Source organism: Nicotiana attenuata, chromosome 5, assembly GCF_001879085.1.
Source record: "Nicotiana attenuata strain UT chromosome 5, NIATTr2, whole genome shotgun sequence".
NCBI lineage: Eukaryota > Viridiplantae > Streptophyta > Magnoliopsida > Solanales > Solanaceae > Nicotiana > Nicotiana attenuata.
Window position 1 is genome coordinate 47920715 of NC_031993.1, and position 23345 is coordinate 47944059.

A 23345-nucleotide genomic window follows, 5' to 3' on the forward strand; every position below is an offset into this window, starting at 1 on the left:
TTAAAGCTAAATCCGCTGCTGAGCTTGCCAAGGCCAAATCTGACGCTGAGGTAATTATATATTCGTACCGAGCTTACGCTGAAGCAGCTAACGCTCGGGCAAAGGAGAACTCTGCTGTGGCCGAAGTTAAGTTATCATGTGCACTTGACCACGCCAGGCGACAGACCCGGAGGGAAACCCTCGAGGAGGTGCATGCTCGCGGCTTCAATATTGAAAGGGCGAAGACTTTGGAAGAAGAGGATGCCGCTTTGCTTTCTGATGAGGATGACTCAGCTAGTGGCTCCGAGAGCGGAGGAGATGAAGATGAAGTCCCCGAGGAGGAGGCTCCCAAAGATGCAACTGCTGATGATGTGGCCCCGGAGTAGTTTTAGGTTTCTTTATTTTGCCTTAGTATTTTTGTGTAAGGACCCCTCGTGGGTATTGTAAATATCTTTTGGAAATACAAAGGAACTCTTTGTTTCAACTTTGGCTTGTGTTCAATCTCATTTTCTCCTTATTTATGGAAAATTCAATTGTACAACCCAAATGAACAGTCCGAGTATTGGTTTGGACTCACAACATAATAAACTCTTAGGTTTTTTATTGATCAACATAATGCCTCTTAAGGTCTTGGGTAATCCTGAAGCTAAGCTTAAATCAACTGGATGTGAGCTCGGAACAATGGGACTCTTGAGTCCGAGTTGAGTGAGGACGAGGTCTCAAAATCTACATGTTTCGGTCTTTAAGCTCTTTTAAGATGGCCCTTAGGCTCTTATATATTGGCCCTTAGGCTCTTTAAGTTGGCCCTTAGGCTCTTATATCTCGGCCTTTAGGCTCTTTAAGTTGGGCCGATTCACCTCTAAAGTGGCTATAATTTTTCCCTTTTTTCCGGCTAAAAGACTTAGTGAAAATTTAATTATGCCTTGGCATGTGTTTCTCGTACCCATTTGGTTTTTTGAAGGTTTGATGAATCGGAACCTTATTAATAATATGTTTGTGTAAACATATTCGAATATCTCTTGAGGTTTTTTTTGAAGACTGATGTTATCGAAGCCTTTAAATTATTTGAGGGCTGATTTTATCAAAGCCCTTTATATTTTACTTTTGCCGAGGGTAGCCCGATTTAACTGATTTTTTCAAAGTGTTTGAAGGACTTTAATTTATGGCGGAAGTCGTACGTCTCCGAGCCACATTATTTCGGCCGTAGCCTTTTATATGACCGTGGTCTTTAATATGGCCGTAGCCTTTAATGTGGTCGTAGCCTTCGGGTATGCCTTTTGGACTTGTTTCCCGATGACCTTTCGAACTTGTTCAAAAAGTTAGTCCCCGAGTATATTGGCCTTGGCATTTGTTTCGAGGGGATGCCTCTTTGAGGTCTTATGAGTCCGAGTTTTCGATGACTCAGATGTGCTGACTGTAGATGACAGTCCCCGAGTATCTCGGGGTTGCATTCGTGCTTTGGCTCTTGTGCCGTTTCCCGCAGGATTATAAGTGTAGAGCTCATATAATAGTAGACTTCTTTGATACACAAAGTGTTTTTGATATAAGTAGAATGCTTCTTCAAATAATTGATACATGCGTACATATTTTGCCGTCGGGGCTCGACTATTCTATATGGACACGGTTCATTTGACCGTTTGGCCTATTAGAAAATTTTCCTATCGAGGCCCTCTTAGGCGTGAAGTATTTTCCTCGAAAATATGATCTCCGAGGGTGATGCCCCCAGTATTTGAGGTTGATTGCAAAGAAGCCTTGGATACTGTTGGGTTCTCCTTAGGTAGCATATAGTTGTTGCCTCGTTAAAAACCTTGCCAGTAAATCCCATTTGGGACAAAATCCGATCTGAGGAAAAAAGAGTGCAACGCATGCTTTAAAACCTAAGGCCTTCGTGTAAAGAGGGTGTCTTTGATAGCTTCAATCGAAAACCTGCACTGAGTTAGTTTTAAACTCAAATGGACAAAAGGATAAAGTCATACCTTAGCAGTAGTATCATTTGAGTAACGATACATTCCAATTGTTTGGCAGTTGTTCACCTTCCATCGTGCTAAGTTTGTAAGATCCTTTACTGACAACTTCGAGGACTCGGTACGGTCCTTCCCAATTTGGGCCAAGTTTCCCTTTATTCGGGTCTCGAGTATTGAGGGTGGCTTTTCGTAGAACTAAGTCCCCGATTCCAAAGTGTCGAAGGTTGGTCCTTCTGTTGTAATATCTCTCGATTCTCTGCTTCTGGGAGGCCATCCGAACGAGCGTTGTTTCTCATTTTTCATCTAATAGCTCAAGGCTGGTGTTCATAGCCTCGTGATTTGTCTCCTCCAATGCATGTCGAAACTTGGCGCTGGGTTCTCCGACCTCGACAGGGATAAGGGCCTCGGAGCCATATACTAAAGAAAACGGGGTAGCCCCCGTGCTAGACTTCGATGTTGTTCGATATGCCCAAAGGACCTCGGGTAGAACTTCTCTCCATTTCCCTTTTGCATCGTCCAACCTTTTCTTTAAGTTTTGAATGATAGTTTTATTTATTGACTCGACCTGTCCATTTCCAGTTGGGTGGTATGGTGTTGATAAGATCCTCTTTATTTTGTGTGCTTCGAGGAACTCCGTTATCTTGCTACAGATGAATTGCTTCCCATTGTCACATACAATCTCGGAAGGTATCCCGAACCGGCATATGATGTGGTCCCAGATGAAGTCAATAACTTCCTTTTCTCTAACCTTATCGAAAGCCTGTGCTTCCACCCATTTAGAAAAATAGTCAGTCATAAACAAAATAAATTTAGCTTTCCTGGGGCCGTTGGTAGAGGGCCGACTATGTCCATTCCCCATTTCATGAAAGGCCACGGGGATAGGACCGAATGGAGTTATTCTCCGGGCTGGTGGATCATTGGTGCAAATCGTTGGCATTTATCGCATTTTTTGATGAATTCCTTATCATCTTTTTCCATGCTATCCCAATAATAACCTGCTCTGATAATTTTTTGAACCAAAAATTCGGCGCCGGAGTGGTTTCCACAAGTACCTTCATAGACCTCTCGTAGAGCATAATCGGTGTGCCTTGTCCCTAAACATACCGCCAATGGCCCGTCGAATGTTCTCCGGTACAATGTTCCATCTTTATCTAATGCATACCTAGCAACCTTGGTTTGTACGACCCTCGATTCTTTGCGGTCCGATGGGAGTTTTCCACTATTTAAATAGTCAATATACTTATTCCTCCAGCCCCTCGTCAAACTCGTTAAATTTATATCGGCATGACCCTCTTCAACCACAAGCCTCGATAACTGGACGACACTCCGCGGGACGATGTCATCTTCTTCAATCGAGGATCCCAAATTAGCAAGCGCATCGGCCTCGCTATTTTGTTCTCGAGGCACATGATCCAGAGTCCACTCCTTGAAGCGGTGCAAAGTTACCTATAGCTTATCCAAGTACCGTTGAGGGACATCGACTCTGCCAACGATCATGTGGATTACATGTTGTGGTTCTTCCTGCTCATTTTTCCTTGCATCTCTTTCCCTGAAGTGATTCTTGGCTCTATTACTTAGAAATTCTCGAAGCTGGCCCTCGTTGAACAATCGAGCCACTTCTTCTCTTAGCTGCCTGCAATCTTCTATTCTATGTCCATGTGTGCCATGATACTTGCACATCAAGTTCGGGTTCCCTTGAGAAGGATCAGTTAGTATAGGCCCGGGCCACTTGGTTCTTTGATTCTTCCAATAGTTGACACGATCCCTGATGCGTCTACACTGAAATTATATTTTGACAGTCGAGGTGCCTCTGTGGGATCGGTATCGAATCTGCTTTTACTCATGAATTCCCGTGAGCTCTATCCTCAATCATTCCTCCGATCATTTCGAGGAGCGTTACGGCCTGAACCATTGTTTTTTCGATCAACATACCGCTGATATCGTTCTTTGTTTAACCTCGATTCCCTGTCTGTATCCCTTGGGTGCCTGGCTGCCGATCTGTTAGGATGAAATGAACCCGAGGAGCTCCAAACTAGTCGTCCTCGACTCTATCTTCGATTGATATCTGTTATGCACATCTAACCATGTCACAGCCGGATATTCAATCAAGTTCTGCTTTAACTACCGAGATGCAATCGACTCCATTCATTCAAACTCTGCATGAAGGCCTGTACTGCCCAGCATCGGAGACCGGCGATAATTCCATTCTTAACATCTCGGTCTTCCCTGCGTACACTCCCTCCGGGGTCTGTGCCTAAATCTGCATTTAGAGAAATGTGTGAACTGATGTAATGACCCGGCCAGTCGTTTTAATAATTAATGCCCCGATCCCCTATTAACTGCTTTTCCCGTGTTTGTTTCTGCTATTGTGAGTTTCTGGGAGGAATTATTTTAAGTTTCGGAGAGTTTTGGGGCACTTAGTCCCTAAATGAGAGCTTAAGTTTTGGAAATTTGACCGTAGTCGAAACAGAGTGAAGACGGCCTCGGAATAGAATTCCGATGGTTCCGTTAGCTCCGTTGGGTGATTTTGGGTTTAGGAGCGTGTTCGGATTATGTTTCGGAGGTTCGTAGCTAATTTAGGCTTGAAATGCCAAAAGTTGATTTTTTTTGAAGTTTCCGGTTCGATAGTGAGATTATCCAAGGGTCGGAATGGAATTCCAGAAGTTGGAGTAGCTCCGTAGTGTTGAATGTGACGCGTGTGCAGAATTTCAGGTCATTCGGACGAGGTTTGATAGACTTTCTTATCGAAAGCGTGATTTGAGAGTTTTTGGAATTCTTAGGCTTGAATCCGATGAAAAATTGGTGTTTTGATGTTGTTTTGGGCGTTTTGAAGGTTGGAACAAGTTTGAATTATGTTTTAGGATTGGTTGGAATGTTTGGTTGAGGTCCCGGGGGCCTCGGGTGTGTTTCGAGTGGTTAACGGAGGGTGTTTGGCCTTAAAAGAACTGCTGTTGCTGTTGTATTCTGCTTCTGGTGTTCCTTCTCCGCGATCGCGAACAACCTTTCGCGTTCACAATGTGTTGCTGTTGGTTGCCTCTTTTTCCTTTATCGCGTTCGCATAGAAACTCCTGCGATCGCGAAGGTCTGCTTTCCTCTGCTTCGCGTTCGTATCCATTGCCCCGCGTTCGCGTAAGCTCCTGCTATTGGTCATCGCGTTCGCGTCCCTTATTTCGCGATCGCGAAGGGTATTTCTTGACAGCTTTGATTCTATCCTCCGCGATCGCGACCCAATCTTCGCTATCGCGATGCATAAATCCCTGGGCAGAATAAATAGTACTCTATTCCGAGGGTTAGCCATTTTTAACATTTTTGGAGTTCTAGAGCTCGATTTTGGGCGATTCCTTGTGGGTTTTTCAAGCAAAACGATTGGGTATGTGTTCCTCACCTAGAATTGATTATATTCCATGAGTTTTTCTTCATTTTTATCGTTTAATTTGTGATTTGGGTTGAAGAAAATGTTAGCTTTTTTGAAGAAAATTCCTAAAATGAAAAATCATGATTTGAGGGGCCAAATGGTATCGGAATTTAATAAATTTTGTACGATTGAACTCATATTGGAATGCGTATTCAGTTTTTGTAAAATTTATCGAGTTCCGAGGTGCGGGCCCGAGGGTTGACTTTTGGACCAATCTTTGGATTTTGTTAAAGATTGAAACTTTATGATCCAGAATAGTTTCTTATGTGTTTTATTTGTGTTTTGAAGTTAATTTGGTTAGATTTGAGCCGTCCGGAGGTTTTTTCACCCGAGAAGTGCATTTTAGAGTATCGGTTTGTCGTCTTTGAGGTAAGTATCTTGCCTAACCTTGTGTGGGAACTTCCCCTTAGGATTTGAGTCTTCTATGCTAATTGTAGTCCGTGCACGCAAGGTGACGAGTGTGTGCTCGGGCTTATTTGTGGAAAAATTGCCTTTAGGGTTCTTAGGTCTTTATGTTCATCATATGGGAAGTATTCTGTTTTGATTGAGTTATCTAATTACATAATTTACCTTATATGCTCTATACGATGTTGTTAGCTTTCCTCTAACTCTTACCTGTTACTTGGCCTTAATTGCCTTAATTGAACTAGCTGTTCTTTTGTTGTTTTCCTAAGGTTATTGTGTTTTCTTAGTTTCTCCGTGATTCTCTTGTTGCTATGTAATCGTACTCTTGGTGGTGGAACTTCCTTGTGATTAGATTGTTGGATTATTGTTGATTCCCTTGCCGGGATGTATTGTTTATATTGTTGATTCCCTTGCTGGGGTGTTATTTGTTCTTATTGTTGATTCCCTTGCCGGGATGTTATTGTTCATATTGTAGGTTCGGGATACCCAGAGATCCCCAGCATATATATTGAGGATACCAAGAGATCCTCGGGATACCAAGAGATCCCCAACGCATATATTGAGGATACTAAGAGATCCTCGGGATACCAAGAGATCCCCAGCACATATATTAAGGATACTAAGAGATCCTCGGGATACCAAGAGATCCCCCGCACATATATTGAGGATACCAAGAGATCCTCAGGATACCAAGAGATCCCTAGCTCATATACTGAGGATACTGAGAGATCCCCCAAGTACTTACGTTCGGGACTACGGGACGGGATCCCGGAAGATCCCCTGTCGGTATTCTGTGAGTGTAAAAGCACGAAGGGTGATGCCGTGCACTTTCTGTTTGATGTGTGTATTTGTTGTTATAAATTCAAGTGTTTTAACGGGTTAGATTCCCTTACTGCTGTGATTTCTTTGTGTTGGAACCCATAGTGTTGTTAATACCTCACCGTATATATATATATATATATATATATATATATATATATATATATATATATATACACACACTTCAAACTTCAGTAATTTCTACATTTTTGACTCAATTAGTTTCTCAACTAAATTTTTCCTTATCGTCTGAGGTTGTATTCTACTTAAAAGGAACTTCTACTAAGTTATAAATTATTAAATCCCATGGTAAAGGTAATAATTCATTCGATGTTGTATTCTAATTAAAAATGATACTTTCTTTATTCAAATGATTTCTAAAATAACTTCATATTTTCTCGATGGCTTTCCTAATTAGTTTAGAATTTGTAATTTACTTATATTAGGTAAATGAGACTTCTTGAACATCTTGAGTGCATTTGTACGGACATTATGTATTGTATAGCATGTGGATTTCTTTTGTTAAGAGTCAGATGGAAAATACGGGAGCACAAAGTGCCATGTGTGCTGAAGGTTCGGAAGTTGAGATTATGATATGAGAAACCGAGGATTGAGATGGTCGGGTTTGTGTATTAGACTTTATGTGAGTGATTGAGTTAGCATTGCCTTCTTTATTTGGATACATTCTTGTCTCTGTTCCTGTTATGTCAGTGTTGATTTACTTGGTTATCTGATTTACTTGGTTTCGTTCGTTACTACCCGTGTTCTCCCTTTATTGTTCCTACTGTTTGTATTTTGATTTCTCTCCGCTGTTGATATTACCCTTTTTCTTTATCTCGATATTTTATTATCATATCCTGTTCATTTCATTTGACCTGTAGGTGTCTTGACTGTTCCTCGTCACTACTCCACCGAGGTTAGTCTTGATACTTACTGGGCACCGCTGTGGTGTGCTCATACTACACTTTTGCATATTTTTTTGTGCAGATCCAGGTATTGTTCGCTAATAGCTATGCGGATTCTTGCCGAGGAGACTCAAGGTAGCCCTGCTGCTGCGTTCGCAGGCTTCGGAGTCACCTTCCTATTTTATATTCTCACTGCTGTATTTATTTCCATACGGTCGTGTTTAAAAATGGTAGTGAAAACTCAGTAGAGCTTATGACTTGTACTACCGAATTTTGGGAAGATGTTCATTGTATAAGGGATTTATTTCAGAAGAATTTTAGATGTTATTATTCATTGTTGTTATTCCGCAATTATTAGGCTTACCTAGTCCTTAAAACTAGGTGCCATCACGAAACCCAACGGAGGGGAAATTAGGCCGTGACAACTAATATCAACTGGTTCCATGTTTGGCACTTCCCCAGGGTTTATTGGTGGTACACCGACCCCTATATTGTTATTTTCACCAAGACCTTCGTTGTCATGAACAAGTGCATTTTGCGAGATTGACATATTTAATCCTGAGAATCAGAAAATCTTGACAAGAAAAAGTGTAAAAAGAACGTGTGTAACGAGAATCAGTAAAGAAAATAATCACTATTATCTTTAGCCCCACGGTGGGCGCCAAACTATTTACCTCGAAAATACGAGTAACAATTAAACTTGATTTGTGGTTTTAAAGATATGTGATTAAATTCAATGCCAATCAATATTCAAGAAACATGAAGTAGAAATGAAAGAAATAAGTGAATCAAACCAATGTTACTCAGGAGTAGTGACCTCGAGCTTAGTGCCCTCGAGATGGATTAAGAGCAATAAAGTAAGAACAATAAATGTAAAGGACAATTCTGATAAATAGTAAGAGAGAAAAGTAGGATAGTATATTCTTGCCAATGATGAGATGATGTTACAAATGATTGGGATCCCCTTTATATAATGGGGGAACACTAAATAAGGTATATTTCTATTTACAGTAAAGAATATTCTTGATACAACTGTCTAACCCCCTAGTACGGAATCGTATAATTCTATTCTGGGATTTGCGCCATGATCTTGGGGACATGGCAGGAGTCTAGCTCATTCTGTTACAAATCCATAACGGTACAATTTCGGGGTCGAGCATACTTGACTTTGGTATTCCTCGCTGATGATATGCTATAATTACGTATTTTAGTCGATTATTACACTCAAATTTACTGCACTTTGATTGAGTTTGAGCTTTAATCGCTAGTGTCTTGCACTAACTGTGTGTTTTATGCCTTGTAGGAGTGATTCCGAGCTATATAGATGTTATGGAATGAATTCAAGTGATTTGGAGCTTTGAAGTCTGAGTAAAAGCTCAAGGAATTAAGCCGGGATCGTGTCAGGGGTCAACTTTGATAGTTAAGAACAAACGAAGACTCGAGTAGGCATATTGCGCACTATCTAGAAAAATACACATAACTTTTTGCTCAGAACTCCATTTGGGCTCCACAATATATAGTTAACTCAAAGGGATACAACTTTCATGTTTTACGTTTTTCCAAATTCCAAACGGAACGGGGCAAAACGCGCAAGATTTGAGCCAAAACGAACGAAACCGGGATAAAAGGGCTAGTTGGGCGCCACAGGCAGCGTCTGGCGCCACCTGTGGCGCCAAAAACAGTATGCACAAATATTTGGGCGCTATGGAGGGCGCCTGGCGCTGGGATGGGCGCCGGTGACGTGAAACGTGTCCTATTTCGCCCGGGACAAGGTTATTTCGGCCCTAGACCTACCCAACACGTATAAAAGCAAGACTAAACCTATTTTTGAAAGGGAGGACGCCACTTTTGGTGATTTCTAACATACTTTGAAGGGGAATTCACGTGGAGGAACACACACCACGCTTGAAGAAGGCTTCTAACTAGTTTTTCTTCTATTCTCTTCCTTTAATTTTGTAGTTCATTAGTTCTAGAGTTTTGGGTGCTACATGAACGTTGTGGTTTGAAGCTTGAATTGTTCTTATTATTTTATTATATTGGTTTACTTATTTAATCTTGCTCTAAATTATTTGATTGCTTGATCAACAATTGAATACTATCTACGAATCTAGGATTGAACTCGGGAGAGGGAATTCTAGATTGCATATAAGATTGAGTAGAGCAAGATCTTAACTCTTAGGGGGAGCGGATTTGCGGTTAGGATAGGAATGTACCTAATCGCCTTGCTTGGTTATTATACGGGAATTATAAATGCGTTCTTGTTAATCCTAATTCCATAGGAATATAGGCGTTAGGTTAGCTTGAATAGGCGAGTTGTACTTCGGGAGAAGGCTACGAGCAATATTAACCCCGTCAATCAATAAATTAGATAAATTAATTAGACGATTTAAGTGGAAAACTCAACGGGATTGTTAGCTAACCCATAACTCTAGAATATTCACTCACATTGAATTCGTCTCTATAATTCGCCAACTTATTTTCTTTAATCTATTAATTTTTTACTCAAGATTAATTTTAGTTAAATATTCATACTTTGGAATTCATTTGAATAGATTAATTGTTTGGTTTAATTTAGTTGATAGTTAATCACAAGTCCCTGTGGGTACGATATCTGGACTTACAATCCTATATTACTTGTCGACCGCGTATACTTGCGTGTGCGTTTGGGAGCAACAAGTTTTTTGGCGCCGTTGCCGGGGATTCAGAAATTAACTATTTTACTGGATTAGATTTTTACTTTGTATCTATTTAAGTTTTTAATTTTAGTCTAGTGTAGTTAGTATTATATTTTTTTTATTTTTACATGGCATCTTTCAAAGAAAAGTGGTGGGATAGTAAGTATTCTTGTTTTTGTAATCCTTGTCCATATTGTAAAGGACCCCACTTGTGGCAATATTATAAAAATATTCCAAATACCGAGTTATGTGCACCATCTCCATCCTGTAGTATTTGTGATGGAAATTGGAATAATTGTCCTAAGTGTTGTTATCCTACTCCAATCCCTTCTTATGTTGATTCTAATAATTCTTGTGAGTTTGACATGAGTGACGAATTGGGACAAGAGATCGATCAATTTAGAAGTTCTATTCACGACTTAGAGGCTCAATTGAGTGCAAAAGTTGATGTGTATAACTCCCAACAATTTAGTGATGAGTTGTGTGAAGCTGAAAAAGATCTTCTAGGCCAAATTGAGGAGCTAAAATGAGAATACCAATCATTAGACCATGCTTTTGTTGATGTTGCCGAGGTTGAAGTGTGCAAAATTGAGGATGTCAAAAATAATGCAATTTTAGAGTTGGAGCGTATTGGACCTCATTCTAAACATTTTTCAACATTGTGTTTGGTTGGTGACATGGGAATTGATCCAGTCGAGCATATGAAGGAGTCAATGGATGAGGAACAAAGTGCTTATATTCTGAAATTTGTGATGTCAAGGAGACAAAGCGACATTCCTCTCTTAAAGGCCAAGAAGTGCAAGATGCGATACCTATTACTTGGTTTCTTTATTTTTACACCACCGACCCAGGAACATGATACAAAAGTTGATGCAAAATTGGGGGAGCAATTCATATCTTCAAAGTGGAAGAAAAAGTGGTGAAAGTGATGGCATCGTGCCGCGACGTTGAATCAAGCGCTTGTTGGGAGGCAACCCAATTTTATTTTATTTTATTTTATTGTGTTAATATTTTTTTTTGTAGTATTATTTTTGTATTTTGTAGGAGTACGAGCATGGAATCAAAGCCAAGAGGCATGTGCAAAAGCGAGCAGGTGGTTGAAACTAAGTGTGAGGTACCCACACAAGGGATCATACCAGGGAGAAGTCTGAGTATCCCGTGAGCTGCTAATTTTTCGGCCTTTGGCCTACCAGGGAGTTTCTTTTACCCTCTTGTTATTTTTAGTGTGCATTGAGGACATTGCACAATTTTAAGTGTAGGGTGAGGAGATTGTCTGGGTGATTTTCCGTGCTATCTTAGCTTAGTTATAGTACTCGTTCTTAGTGTAGTTGTAGTACTCATTCTTAGTGCAGTAGTTTTTGTTAAAAACAAAAAAGGAAACAAAAAAAAATTTAGAAAAAGTTTGGACTTTTCCCGACGATGGATATTTTGGACAATTTTCTTGAGGGATAAAAGTCCGATTAAAAAATACCAAAAAGTTTTTTTTTAGGATAGTTAGGTAGTATCCCTTGGTTTTTCTTTGGGCGCCGGTTCTTTTCCAAGGGCGTAGCTCAAACCGGGTACTTTATTTTTTTAGGAGTAGTTTATGAAGAAACTGAGTCGCTCCGAGATACTCATCGACATGGTTGATGCTGGCACAATAGGCTATGACATACATTCTGTTTTCCCGTATATTTGGTTTGAATTGTGAAGCCTAAGTAAAGTAAATAGCCTATTTTGTGACGCCTTTTCTCAGTTGTTTGACTTGTATGCTACATAGTGCAATATTGCTTAAATTTCTTAATTATGTGTGCTTACTTGACTTGAAAGTTGAATAGAACCGTCTTGATTGAGTCATGTGCAACGTGTGTGAGGAATTGTGATTTTCTATGCTATCCTGTGTAGTCTAGAACTTGCCCCGTGTGTTAATTGAAGCGAAATTGTAAGTGTGCTAATCTAGGAGATGACGTAGGAATTTTCTTGCTTGATCATGGATGTTCTTGTCACATAAAAATAAAATTTTCCGTTGCTAGCCCCTTTGAGCCTATAGACCTTTCTTTGGCACCCACATTACAAGCCATACCCCTATTTTGTTCTTAATTTGATATTGATTGAACCTGTACCTCCTAAGGCACTTAGTCGCTAAAAGAAGTAAGGTTAGAGATTGGGGAGTAACTTTCGAGTGGAACCATGGAAGGGCCCGTTGGTGCACTAAAGTTGAAATTAAAGGTCACTAGTCGATGAACCTTATTGTATGGAGTGTGTGAAAAAAAAAAAAAGAGAAAGAAAAATATAAGGAAAAAAATGATAGTGAAAGTATGTAGAAACATAAAACACCTCCAATTCTTATTGATTTGTGCTAGTGAAAAATAGAGAAGTGCGTAACTGAAAAGAGGGCTGTGTTGGATGTGGCAAGTGAATCGGTTGAGAAGAATATGAGCTTGAATTGTAAATGTAGTGTATTAAAGTGCTTAGGAGGGTTAGCCACTATTCCAAAATATATCCTACCCGTCCCTTAGCCTATATTACAACCTTAAAAGTCCTAATTGATCCTAGATTTGGCTAGCTTAAATTAGTAGAGATATACACTACGGGCAAGCTTATGGTACGACCACGGGATGCATATGAATTCTTTGTGAGAGTGAGTGAATTTGGTTCAATTGTGCGATGTCCTTAATCTATATTCAAAAGTATATTTGAATGTATGGACTATCTATAGTCACTCTTTTGTTTGTTGGTGAGGGTACATGATCTCATAAATGATTGGTAATGTTGTAAACTTTCTTGTTAGGTAAGTGCATGAATTGAGGGTGCTTAGTGGTTACAAGTCGGCTTTTGAGGTTAGGTGGTGACAAATAGGTTGTTGGAATTGATTGAAGTGAAATATTATACTTGGGCATGCTTACGGGAATAATGTAAATTTTTGTGTGTTCATGCTTGTGTGCCGGTATTGATCATAGTCTAGGGTATAGTGTGTGGGTAAAAGATAAAGTACTCCTCTATAATTGATACTTGTACGTAGTTGGGGGGTTTATTAGATAGTCCCATTGCTCGAGGACGAGCAACNTGTTTCCACCTTTCCAGTCATTCTCGATACAATTTTTAAATATTGGATTTTCCGTTATTTAAATCGTCTGTCTCCGTCACTTGTAGTTATTTATCATTCAATGAATGACTGATAAAGGATCCATTGATATTAATCTAATCCAATTAGAATGCTTGGTACTTTGTAGTTGTACATAAGCAAAGTATTGAAAATCATATTTACTCTTTCTATTTCTAACCATCGGGGAGATTCATCCTATATTATTCCTAGATTATTCCAGCAAATAGCAGAATCGTGGCTAGGGAACTATACTAGCGACCTACCCAATTTATTGTAGAAATTTTCGCGATCAATGATTGGACCATGCAAACTAGAAATGCTTTTTCTTGGCTAAAGAAACAGATTACTCGATCTATTTCCGTATCGCTCATGATATATATCTTAACTCGGGCATCCATTTCAAGTGCATATCCCATTTTTGCACAGCAGGGTTATGAAAATCCACGAGAAGCGACTGGGCGTATTGTATGTGCCAATTGCCATTTAGCTAATAAGCCCGTGGAGATTGAGGTTCCACAAGCGGTACTTCCTGATACTGTATTTGAAGCAGTTGTTCGAATTCCTTATGATATGCAACTGAAACAGGTTCTTGCTAATGGTAAAAGGGGGGGTTGAACGTGGGGCTGTTCTTATTTTACCGGAGGGGTTTGAATTAGCTCCTCCCGATCGTATTTCTCCCGAGATGAAAGAAAAGATTGGCAATTTGTCTTTTCAGAGCTATCGCACCACGCTTGAAGAAGGCTTCTAACTAGTTTTTCTTCTATTCTCTTCCTTTAATTTTATAGTTCATTAGTTCTAGAGTTTTGGGTGCTACATGAACGTTGTGGTTTGAAGCTTGAATTGTTCTTATTATTTTATTATATTGGTTTACTTATTCAATCTTGCTCTTAATTATTTGATTGCTTGATCAACAATTGAATACTATCTACTAATCTAGGATTGAATTCGGGAGAGGGAATTCTAGATTGCATATAAGATTGAGTAGAGCAAGATCTTAACTCTTAGGGGGAGCAGATTTGCGGTTAGGATAGGAATATACCTAATCGCCTTGCTTGGTTATTATACGGGAATTATAAATGCGTTCTTGTTAATCCTAATTCCATAGGAATATAGGCGTTATGTTAGCTTGAATAGGCGAGTTGTACTTCGGGAGAAGGCTACGAGCAATATTAACCCCGTCAATCAATAAACTAGATAAATTAATTAGACGATTTAAGTGGAAAACTCAACGGGATTGTTAGCTAACCCATAACTCTAGAATATTCACTCACATTGAATTCGTCTCTATAATTCGCCAACTTATTTTCTTTAATCTATTAATTTTTTTACTCAAGATTAATTTTAGTTAAATATTCATACTTTGGAATTCACTTGAATAGATTAATTGTTTGGTTTAATTTAGTTGATAGTTAATCACAAGCCCCTGTGGGTACGATATCTGGATTTACAATCCTATATTACTTGTCCACCGCGTATACTTGCGTGTGCGTTTGGGAGCAACACTCGCACTCCTATCTTCGGATATTGCACTCCATCCTCGAGCTCGAGTCTAGTCTGTCGACCTCGAACTCGAACTTACTTAAACTCGGATCTAAAGTGATCCATCGAGCCTGGGAAATCGGTCGTGCCTGATTTCAAGTGTATACCGTAGTAGAAGTAACTCAGATAAAAAAGATTCAATTACTGATCACGAGTTCAAGCTTAAAAAAGTTATGCATAGAGATATGGATCGGAACGTCAGAGAAGACAAGAACTGACTACCCTTTACTCTTCTCTCCGATCTCTCCTTCCTCTTCAGTGTGTCAAGGTATATTCATAGTCAATTAATTCCTTATCCTTCCCTTTCACGTCCATAATTTTAGAATCAGTGGGTTCAAAATATATCTAATCTTATTATATATAGTTGTACATATATACTTAGTTCAAAGTAGAAAGAATGAATTTAGGTTGAACTCATGGAATCCCCTGGATCCACCAATCTTAATCCCCTAGTCAATGGGTACAAATAAGTTCCACCTTCCCTATTATATATCTATCTTAATTTCCTTAACCTTTTCTTCTCTAAAACTTAATCTGAATATATATGGCAAGTAATGATTTTTTCCTCCTATGTAGAAAATTAATTCTATGAAAAAAAGAAGAAGGGAAAGGTATTTAATAGATATTCATTTTCTAAAGGATTGGATATGGTTAATTGAAATTAAACAAAGGTTTTTTTCCTTCTTTTTAATTAGGGCAAAAGATCAGTATCAGATCACATGCATGAGGCAATGAATTATATCAAACAACTGCAGGCAAATATGAATGAGTTAGAAAGAAAGAGAGAAAAGCTGAAAATGGTTCCCAATTCAAGTCCACGTGGCAGGGTGGATATTATTAGTTCCATTATTGCACATTTAAGATGATGACTTAAAAGATTAATAGCGTTTCATTCATGAAATGTTCTGCACTTCCAATACTTCATCCGTTTTATTTTATATGATACTCTTTTCTTATTAATTTACTTTTAGAAAAATGTGCAACTTTCTATGTTATGGAACTCTTTAACTTAAAACTTTTCATTACCTACATTCCTCTGTGGCCATATAAATATCATAACGTATTTGAACAAAAAGTTTTAACGTTATTTTTAGTACATAAGCTTTGTGTCTAGATGAAGCACCTCAATTTTAATTTATGTGACACAATTTTCTTATTAGTCCGTTTTAAAAGAATGACACATATTGAAAATAATTTAACTTTTAGCTTTTTAATTTATTTATTTTACCCTTAATGAAAAGCTTTTATAGCCACTCAAATTAAGAGTTACGTATAAACTTTTACTCTTTAAACTTTTATGACTATACTAGTATTTTGGACATAGATTTAGTTAAAATTTGAAAAAAGAGTTTTTGAAGTTGTGTTAGAAAATTAATTTTTGAAAGTTGAAGTTGTGTATGGACATACATTTTATTTGAAAAAAACTTGAAGTTTTGTGAGTAGAAGAAAAAGTTTCACCCAAAACTGCCCTAAACCAGTTTTGGGGATTTTAATTTTTTTTTCAAAAACTGATCATGTTCTATGAACAAACATTTTTTTTTTGAAAAAATATATCCAAAATCTATAGCCAAACAGGTGCTAGAAGTTTCAAAAGTTTTTTTTTTTAAAACTCTGTATCGAGTCAAACTAGGATAATATAAACTAGGGTAATATACATTGATACGACGGAAGTACATTGAAAGTGAGGAAAAAAAGTTTTGTTTTGATTTTTGGTTTCCATTTGTTGTTTGACCAAATTGAACCGCCTATAATTAATCATCCTACTGCAGGCATGTGATGAGAAATGGATCAATCTTCATTCGTTGCAACGGAAGGTGATTGATGTGATCAACATTGATATATAGGCGTATGAATGTCATGGCATGATCAGAAATCAGAACCATTGAATAATGTCAACTACTGTAGCTTAGCTTAATGTGGTCATCATATATAGGAGTAGTTCTTTTCCTCTCTTAAAAATTAGGCGAGTTGTCATTTCCAGGTAATTAATGTTTTTGGAACGATATGTGACTATAGTTTATTTAATAAAAGAGGTGAGGAAACAAGATTTTCAGGTTTGTACATCTAATGCTTGATAGTTAATGAGATTTTCTGGTTGTTTTGACCCTACCATGTTTGACTTGCAAGAGATCATTAATGAAGAAGAACAAAGTACTGAAGTAGTAGTAGGCAACGAGAAAGACAAAATTAAATTATTGTGCACGTACGATAACACATAGCTAGCTGGCTTTACAACTGCATCGGGTTTGGGTAAGTATTTATTGTAGTCATCATTGACGTATTTCACCTCCTCATTTTTCTTTGTGTTATTGAATGAAAAGTACGTGGAAGACTTTTGACTTATTTTCTCGAATGTCTATAGAGTTGAAATTACATGTTTTTCAAATTTTCTGTATGTGCTATTGAAGATGATCTTTTCTCAAATTAATGAGCTCCATCGTCATGTGAAAGGAGCCTATATCTTGGACAAAATTGGAATGCCAAATTTTACAAGGCATTTTAGAATCAGATGGCAAAAGAAAGGTATTGGGTAATATGGATTCTGGCAGAATATCCTAATATGGCCATAGGGCCTATTTGTTTTGAGAGCTTATATGTAGAAGGAAACTTCCCCTTAATTAGTTTCCCCTTCCCCTTGTATATCCTTTATGTATTTTAGAGGTTCCGGTTTTATGTTGCTCGCTATTGTACACTTTTTGTTAATAATATACAAGGTAGGGGTCCAGGCCAAACCTCCACCGCCAGGGATGGTAAAAACATGGGTGGATGAATTAATTTTAGAAAAATAAATTGACAAAGAAACTAGTTCGTGTGTTATCTTCTTTCCTAATCAAATTTAGTCAAATCTTCACTTCATTTCCATTTGTTTGTGTTTATCCTTAAAATTGGATAACAATTAAACTTATAAGTGGTTTTAAGGATATGTGATTTCACTTGGCACAAACTAAGAAATAAGAGAATTAATGCTGGAAATTTAATTGAAAAATAAAATAAACCAATGTAACAAGCGGTTATGGCCTTCGAGCTAGACTGCCCTCAAACCAACAGAGTATGCTTAAAAATTATGAACTAAACAACAGAGCTTAAGAGAGAAAAATATGTTATATTGCTTTGTTATACATGAATGTAATCCTTACAAAAATGATTAGAACCCCCTTTATATAGTAGAGAAATTCTATTTAAGGTACAATTCTAAATATGGAAAGGAAATCCCGTGATTAGCTAAACAACCGGTCTTGACTTGATTCGTGCCGAGATTCTTACCACGATCCTGGGCCGATCCCGGATATCTCGAATATCTGTTACTCGACTTAGTTTCGATCTCCATCTTATTTGGTCTCGATCTTGATCGACCTCAATCTTAATCGACCTCAAGTCCCCGAGCTTAATCGGTCCCAGGGTCTCGATAACTTAACCCCGCCCCATAGATAAAAATCGAAGCCAAACCTAGACCTACCACATTCTAGCCTCGGTCAGTCGAGAAAAGGGCCATTCAATTTGACCATATACAGATAGTCCCCTCATTTTTTGGAGAGTAATGACAAGAAATGACTTGATCCCTCGATCTTTTCCTTGATATATCATGGCGTCAACATCATGACGTAAGCAGCAGAGGTAGTCTCGTCGGTACAGTTTCCTAGGCATTTAATATATGTCAGTTGCCGGTCGGCCATTACCTTTTTTGAACCGTCATTAAGATTCTATAAATATCTTTCTTGTTCACCTTTTCAAACTTTACCTTCAACTCTTTCTCATTCTTACTTTCTCAGTTCTTCACCTTCCTCAAATCTTTGTGTCTCCAATTCCTGGGATTTCTTTACTCGTTTCATTGCAAAATACTAAGTATTTCTCTTCATCTTCCGCTTTTCTTCATCCTTACACGGCTAAAACTTCAAAAAGCGTTCCTCAAAAGGAAAAGGCTTCCTCATCAAGGCTCGTCGGCAAGGAAGCCGCGGCAGAGCCACGCTCTGAAGAATTCTTTCCTCCGCCGTGCGTCATTGAGTCCAATTTTAAGGTCGAGAAAGGTTCCTTAATACCGGGTAGATGTGACCTTGTATCGAGATATATATGATCGATCTCCAATAAACTCATTTCCCATGTTAAAAAGGATTGCAATGGGGGCAATAAGCATATAGTGGTGCCCACTCCTGAAGAATCAATTACCATCCACAGTCCCTTGGCGTCTTTGAGTTTTTTTTCATGTTATTTAATATGGACTTGCTGGGAGATTCTACCTGACCGTTGCCTGTCGAGTGATAAGGGATTGAAAGTATCCTCTTAATGTGCAATTTCTCGAGGAATTCAGCGATTTTCTTTCCTGTGAACTTGGGTCTGTTTTCGCAGTTTATCTCCTTGGGTAGGCCGAATCGGCAGATAATGTTTTTCCATATGAAGGTGATTACCTCTTGTTCGTGTATTTGGGTGATCGCTCCTGCTTCCACCCATTTAGAGAAATAGGTAGTTAAAATAAAAAAGAATCGCACATTACCTTGCCCTACCAGGATGGGGCCCATGATATCCATTCCCCACTTGATGAACGGTCATGGAGAGGTGACTGAGTGAGATGTTTGCCTGCTTGGTGAATTGTTGGGGCGTATTTCTGACATTGTTCGCGTTTCTTCACAAATTCTGAGGTGTCTATTTTCATGGTGGGCCAGTAGTATCCTGCCCGTATGAGGCACCTAGCGAGTGCTCGATCACCAGAGTAAACGCCTCAGTGGACTTCATGGACCTCTTCGAGAATGCGCTGGTTTTGTTTTGGACCCAAACACTTTACTAGAGGGCCACCGTATGTTCTTTTGTATAAGTCGTTATGAAAGAGGCTGTATTTGGCCGCTTGCATTCTTAAATTTTTGACTTCCTTTTTGTAGTTTGGGCATGTGCCGGGGAAAATACAATTTTGCTAATCCCAAGTTAAACTTACAGATCTTACCCCGATTTGGTCTAACGAGTTGAGGAGGTAGAATACATTTTTATCCCAGTTGTGATGCTTTTGGTGGGTGCGGTCAGTTTGGCCAGGCCGTGTGCTTTGACATTCTGGGCTCGCGGGATCTGGTCGAGCTGGCATTCGCCAAAATTGGGCAGCAACTTACAGATCTCAGTTTGATCTTCTTTCAACCTTTGTTCTTTGATTTGGAAAGTTCCTGCGACTTGGTTGACTACGAGTTGTGAATCACCATGGAGTTTCAACCGCTTCGCCCCATATTTGAGTGCTAGTCTCAATCCTGCAATTACGGCCTCATAATCGACCTCGTTGTTAGTCATACCTGAGCATCTTATGGATTGGCGAATTACTTCGACGGTAGGGACCTCGAGCACGAGTCCCAGTCCAGATCCAGAAGCATTGGATGCGCCGTCGGTGTACAGGACCCAGAGATCTTGAAGAGAAGCTTGGATGGCTTCCTTCTTGATCTCAGGCATTATCTTTGTGCTGAAGTCTGCGACGAAGTCGGCGAGCGCTTGCGACTTTATTATTGTTCGAGCTGATATTTGATATCGTGCTAGCTTTGCTCGATGGCCCACTTGGTCAGCCTCCCCGACAATTCGGGTCTATGTAAAATTCTTCTTAAAGGAAAGGTGGTAATGACCGAGATAGGGTGGCACTAGAAATAGGATCTAAGCTTTCGTGAAGCTATGACTAATGCCGGGGCCAGTTTCTCGAGGTGTGGGTACCTCGTCTTGGCGTTGATGAACGTTTTATTAATGTAATAAATGGAAGATTGCGTAACTTTACTATCTCGGACCAGGACTACACTTACTGCCACTTCGGAGACGGCGAGGTAGACGAGGAGGTGCCCGGGTTCGGGCTTCGAGAGCAGAGGTGGTGAGACAGATATGCCTTTAGTTCTCTTAGAGCTTGTACGCAATCGGGTGTCCACTCGAGGTTGTAAATCTGTGACATTTATTGGATGACCGCGAGATAAATCTCGATAGGGTGGCGATTTGACGACTCAACCTTTGGACCTGCTTCTTAGTAGTCAGTTGCTCAGGTATCCCTTCGATAGCTTTGATTTGGTCAGGGTAGACTTCGATCCCTCGTTGTGACACTAAGAAACCCAAATTCTTCCTCGAGGCTACGCCAAATGTGCATTTCTTTGGGTTTAGTTTCATCCCGTACCGTCATAGTTTGTCGAAAGCTTCCTTCAAATGGTCGATATGGTCTTATGCCCTTACGGATTTGACCAGTATGTTGTCGATATATACCTCCACGGTCTTGCCAAGTTGGTCTTTGAAGATTCTCGTGACCAATCTCTAATAGGTGGCTCCTGCGTTCTTCAACCTGAACGACACGACCCTATAACAATATGTTCCTTGGTGGGTGTTGAACGTAGTTTTCCCCTTGTCCTCTTCTTCCATATGTATCTGGTTATAGCCCGAATATGCATCCAGGAAATTCAGCAGCTTGTGCCCGGCTGTTGCGTCGATGATTTGATCGATATTTAGCAACGAGAATGAATCCTCCGGGCATGCTTTGTTTAAGTCTGCGAAGTCTACACATATCCTCCATTTCCCCTTTTTCTTTTTGACCATCACCATGTTGGCTATCCACTTGGGATATTTTGACTCCCTAATGGAGCCATTTTTCTAATAGCTTTTCTACCTCCTCGTGAACGACATCATTGATGGTGGAGTTAAAATTTTGTCTAACCTGCCTTACGGGGGGATATAATGGGTTGACATTCAAATTATGTGTGGCGATCACTTTGGGGATGCCCGACATATCTGCATAGCTGAAGGCAAACAAATCTATATTAGATATTAAAAATTGACTAAATTTACTTGATTCTCGGAGTTTGTAGCCGATGTAGGCCTTTGGGGTCGCTAGGATCTAATTGAACGGGGTCGAGGTCTTCTAAAGTTGAGTCCGCAGCTTCGACTGTTTTAGGGTCCGTGATGACGTCCTTGGTCTTTTATCGTGTCAACCTTGACCCTGTTGATTGATATGCTTCTTGTTCCTTATCTTTCTTTTGTAGGATCATCGAGCCATCCATGGTCGGTAGCATTCCTGGGACGTGCATTGTTCCCTGCATATGCTGAATATTCCCCAAGGTGTTGGCAACTTGGTCACTTGGTATAAGCTGGAGGGGAGGACTCTCATGGGATGTATCCATGGTCGTCCTACTATGGCATTGTATGTGGCCTGGTCCATGATGTAGAAAGTTGTCTCCAGAGTTATGCCGCCGGCGAGGACGGTGAGTGTAGTTTCTCCCGTGGTCCTTACAATTGCTTTATTAAAATCGGTTAGTGTTATGTAGCAGGGAACTATCTTGTCCTCGAGTCTTATCTGGGCAAGGTCTTGGGGATGGGTAATGCACGCTCCAGTTCCGTCGTCCACCATGATACATATGACATTAGTATCTAAAATTCATAAAGTAATGATGAGAGCATCATTGTGAGGGAAAGTCAAATCGTTGATATTTGGCTCGTCGAAGTTGATACTCTCTTCGAGTCCGTCATATGCTTTATGGGGGATCGATCTTTTGAGCTTGTAAATAGCAGTGAACTTGACGCCATTGATGGAGGCATCATTGCTACCATCGATAATCATGTTGATGGTATGAGGCGGTGAGGGCTTCAACGGGCCTTGACGTTTACGACCTCTGGCGAAGTTGTTCATCCCCTTGTCGCTCAGCAACTCTTTGAGGTGTCCTTGCTGCAACATGTTCATAACTTCTTGCCTTGCAATCTTTTGTCTTGTGTCTGCGTTCCTGCTGGAATTTGCAAAGGGCATCGGATATTCTGGTACTCGGGTCGGACCTCATCTTCGGCTTCCATTTCACCCTCGTTCTGAGTTTCTCCAAGGCGTACACTATTTCTGTAGAGGATACACAAATAATGTGAGAAGATAATAAGGGGGCATACCTCTCTCGTACTTGTGAGTCCCCGTCCTCGGCCTACATGGGCCATCATCATAGCGTAAGGAAGGAGGGGCGGGGGTCCCGACGTAAGGCTAATGTCATTCCCTGTTTGGCCGTGAGACTAGGTGATCCCTCCTTACATTATCTCTTCGTCTAGGCTCAACTTGTACCGAGACAAGCCATCGATTCAGTCCGTTAAGGTCGTCATCATCTGCTCGGACTTCGGCACAATAAGCATTATGGATTTCATCCCAAGTGGTTGGAGGGTACTTCATTAACCGGCTCAACAGTTTTCTTGTCGTTCTTGAACCCTCTCTTCTCAACCCGTTCTGAAAGGCTATGACTGCCATCCCTTTGGACACATTTGGTAAGGTCATCCTCACCCTGTTGAATCTGGCAAGAAAGTCCCTCGGTCCCTCTCCTAGGGACTGCTTGACGGCGAAGATGTCGTTTACTCTTATTTCGGCATTCTTGGCCTCGGTGTGCACCGTCACAAGCTTATCGGCCATTTCTTCGAAGGTTTCCATGAAGCGGGCTAGTAGCTGTGAATACCATATTAATGCCCCTCCCATGAGGGTTTCGCCAATTTTCTTCAGCAAAATAGAGGACACTTGTTCCTTGGCAAGATCGTTGCCCTTCGCCAATGTTGATGGTACGAGGCGGTGAGGGCTTCAGCGGGTCTTGACGTTTACGACCTCTG

The 23345-nt window shown here is 40.0% G+C and overlaps 1 protein-coding gene and 1 pseudogene across 1 annotated transcript; one reads left to right on the plus strand and one right to left on the minus strand.

Annotated features, from left to right (window-relative positions):
* Positions 4028-13995, plus strand: LOC109226190 (annotated as a pseudogene).
* On the minus strand, positions 19731-20207 carry LOC109226191. Its single transcript, XM_019390985.1, has one exon. It carries the CDS (start codon positions 20205-20207, stop codon positions 19731-19733), a length of 477 nt encoding a protein of 158 aa, XP_019246530.1.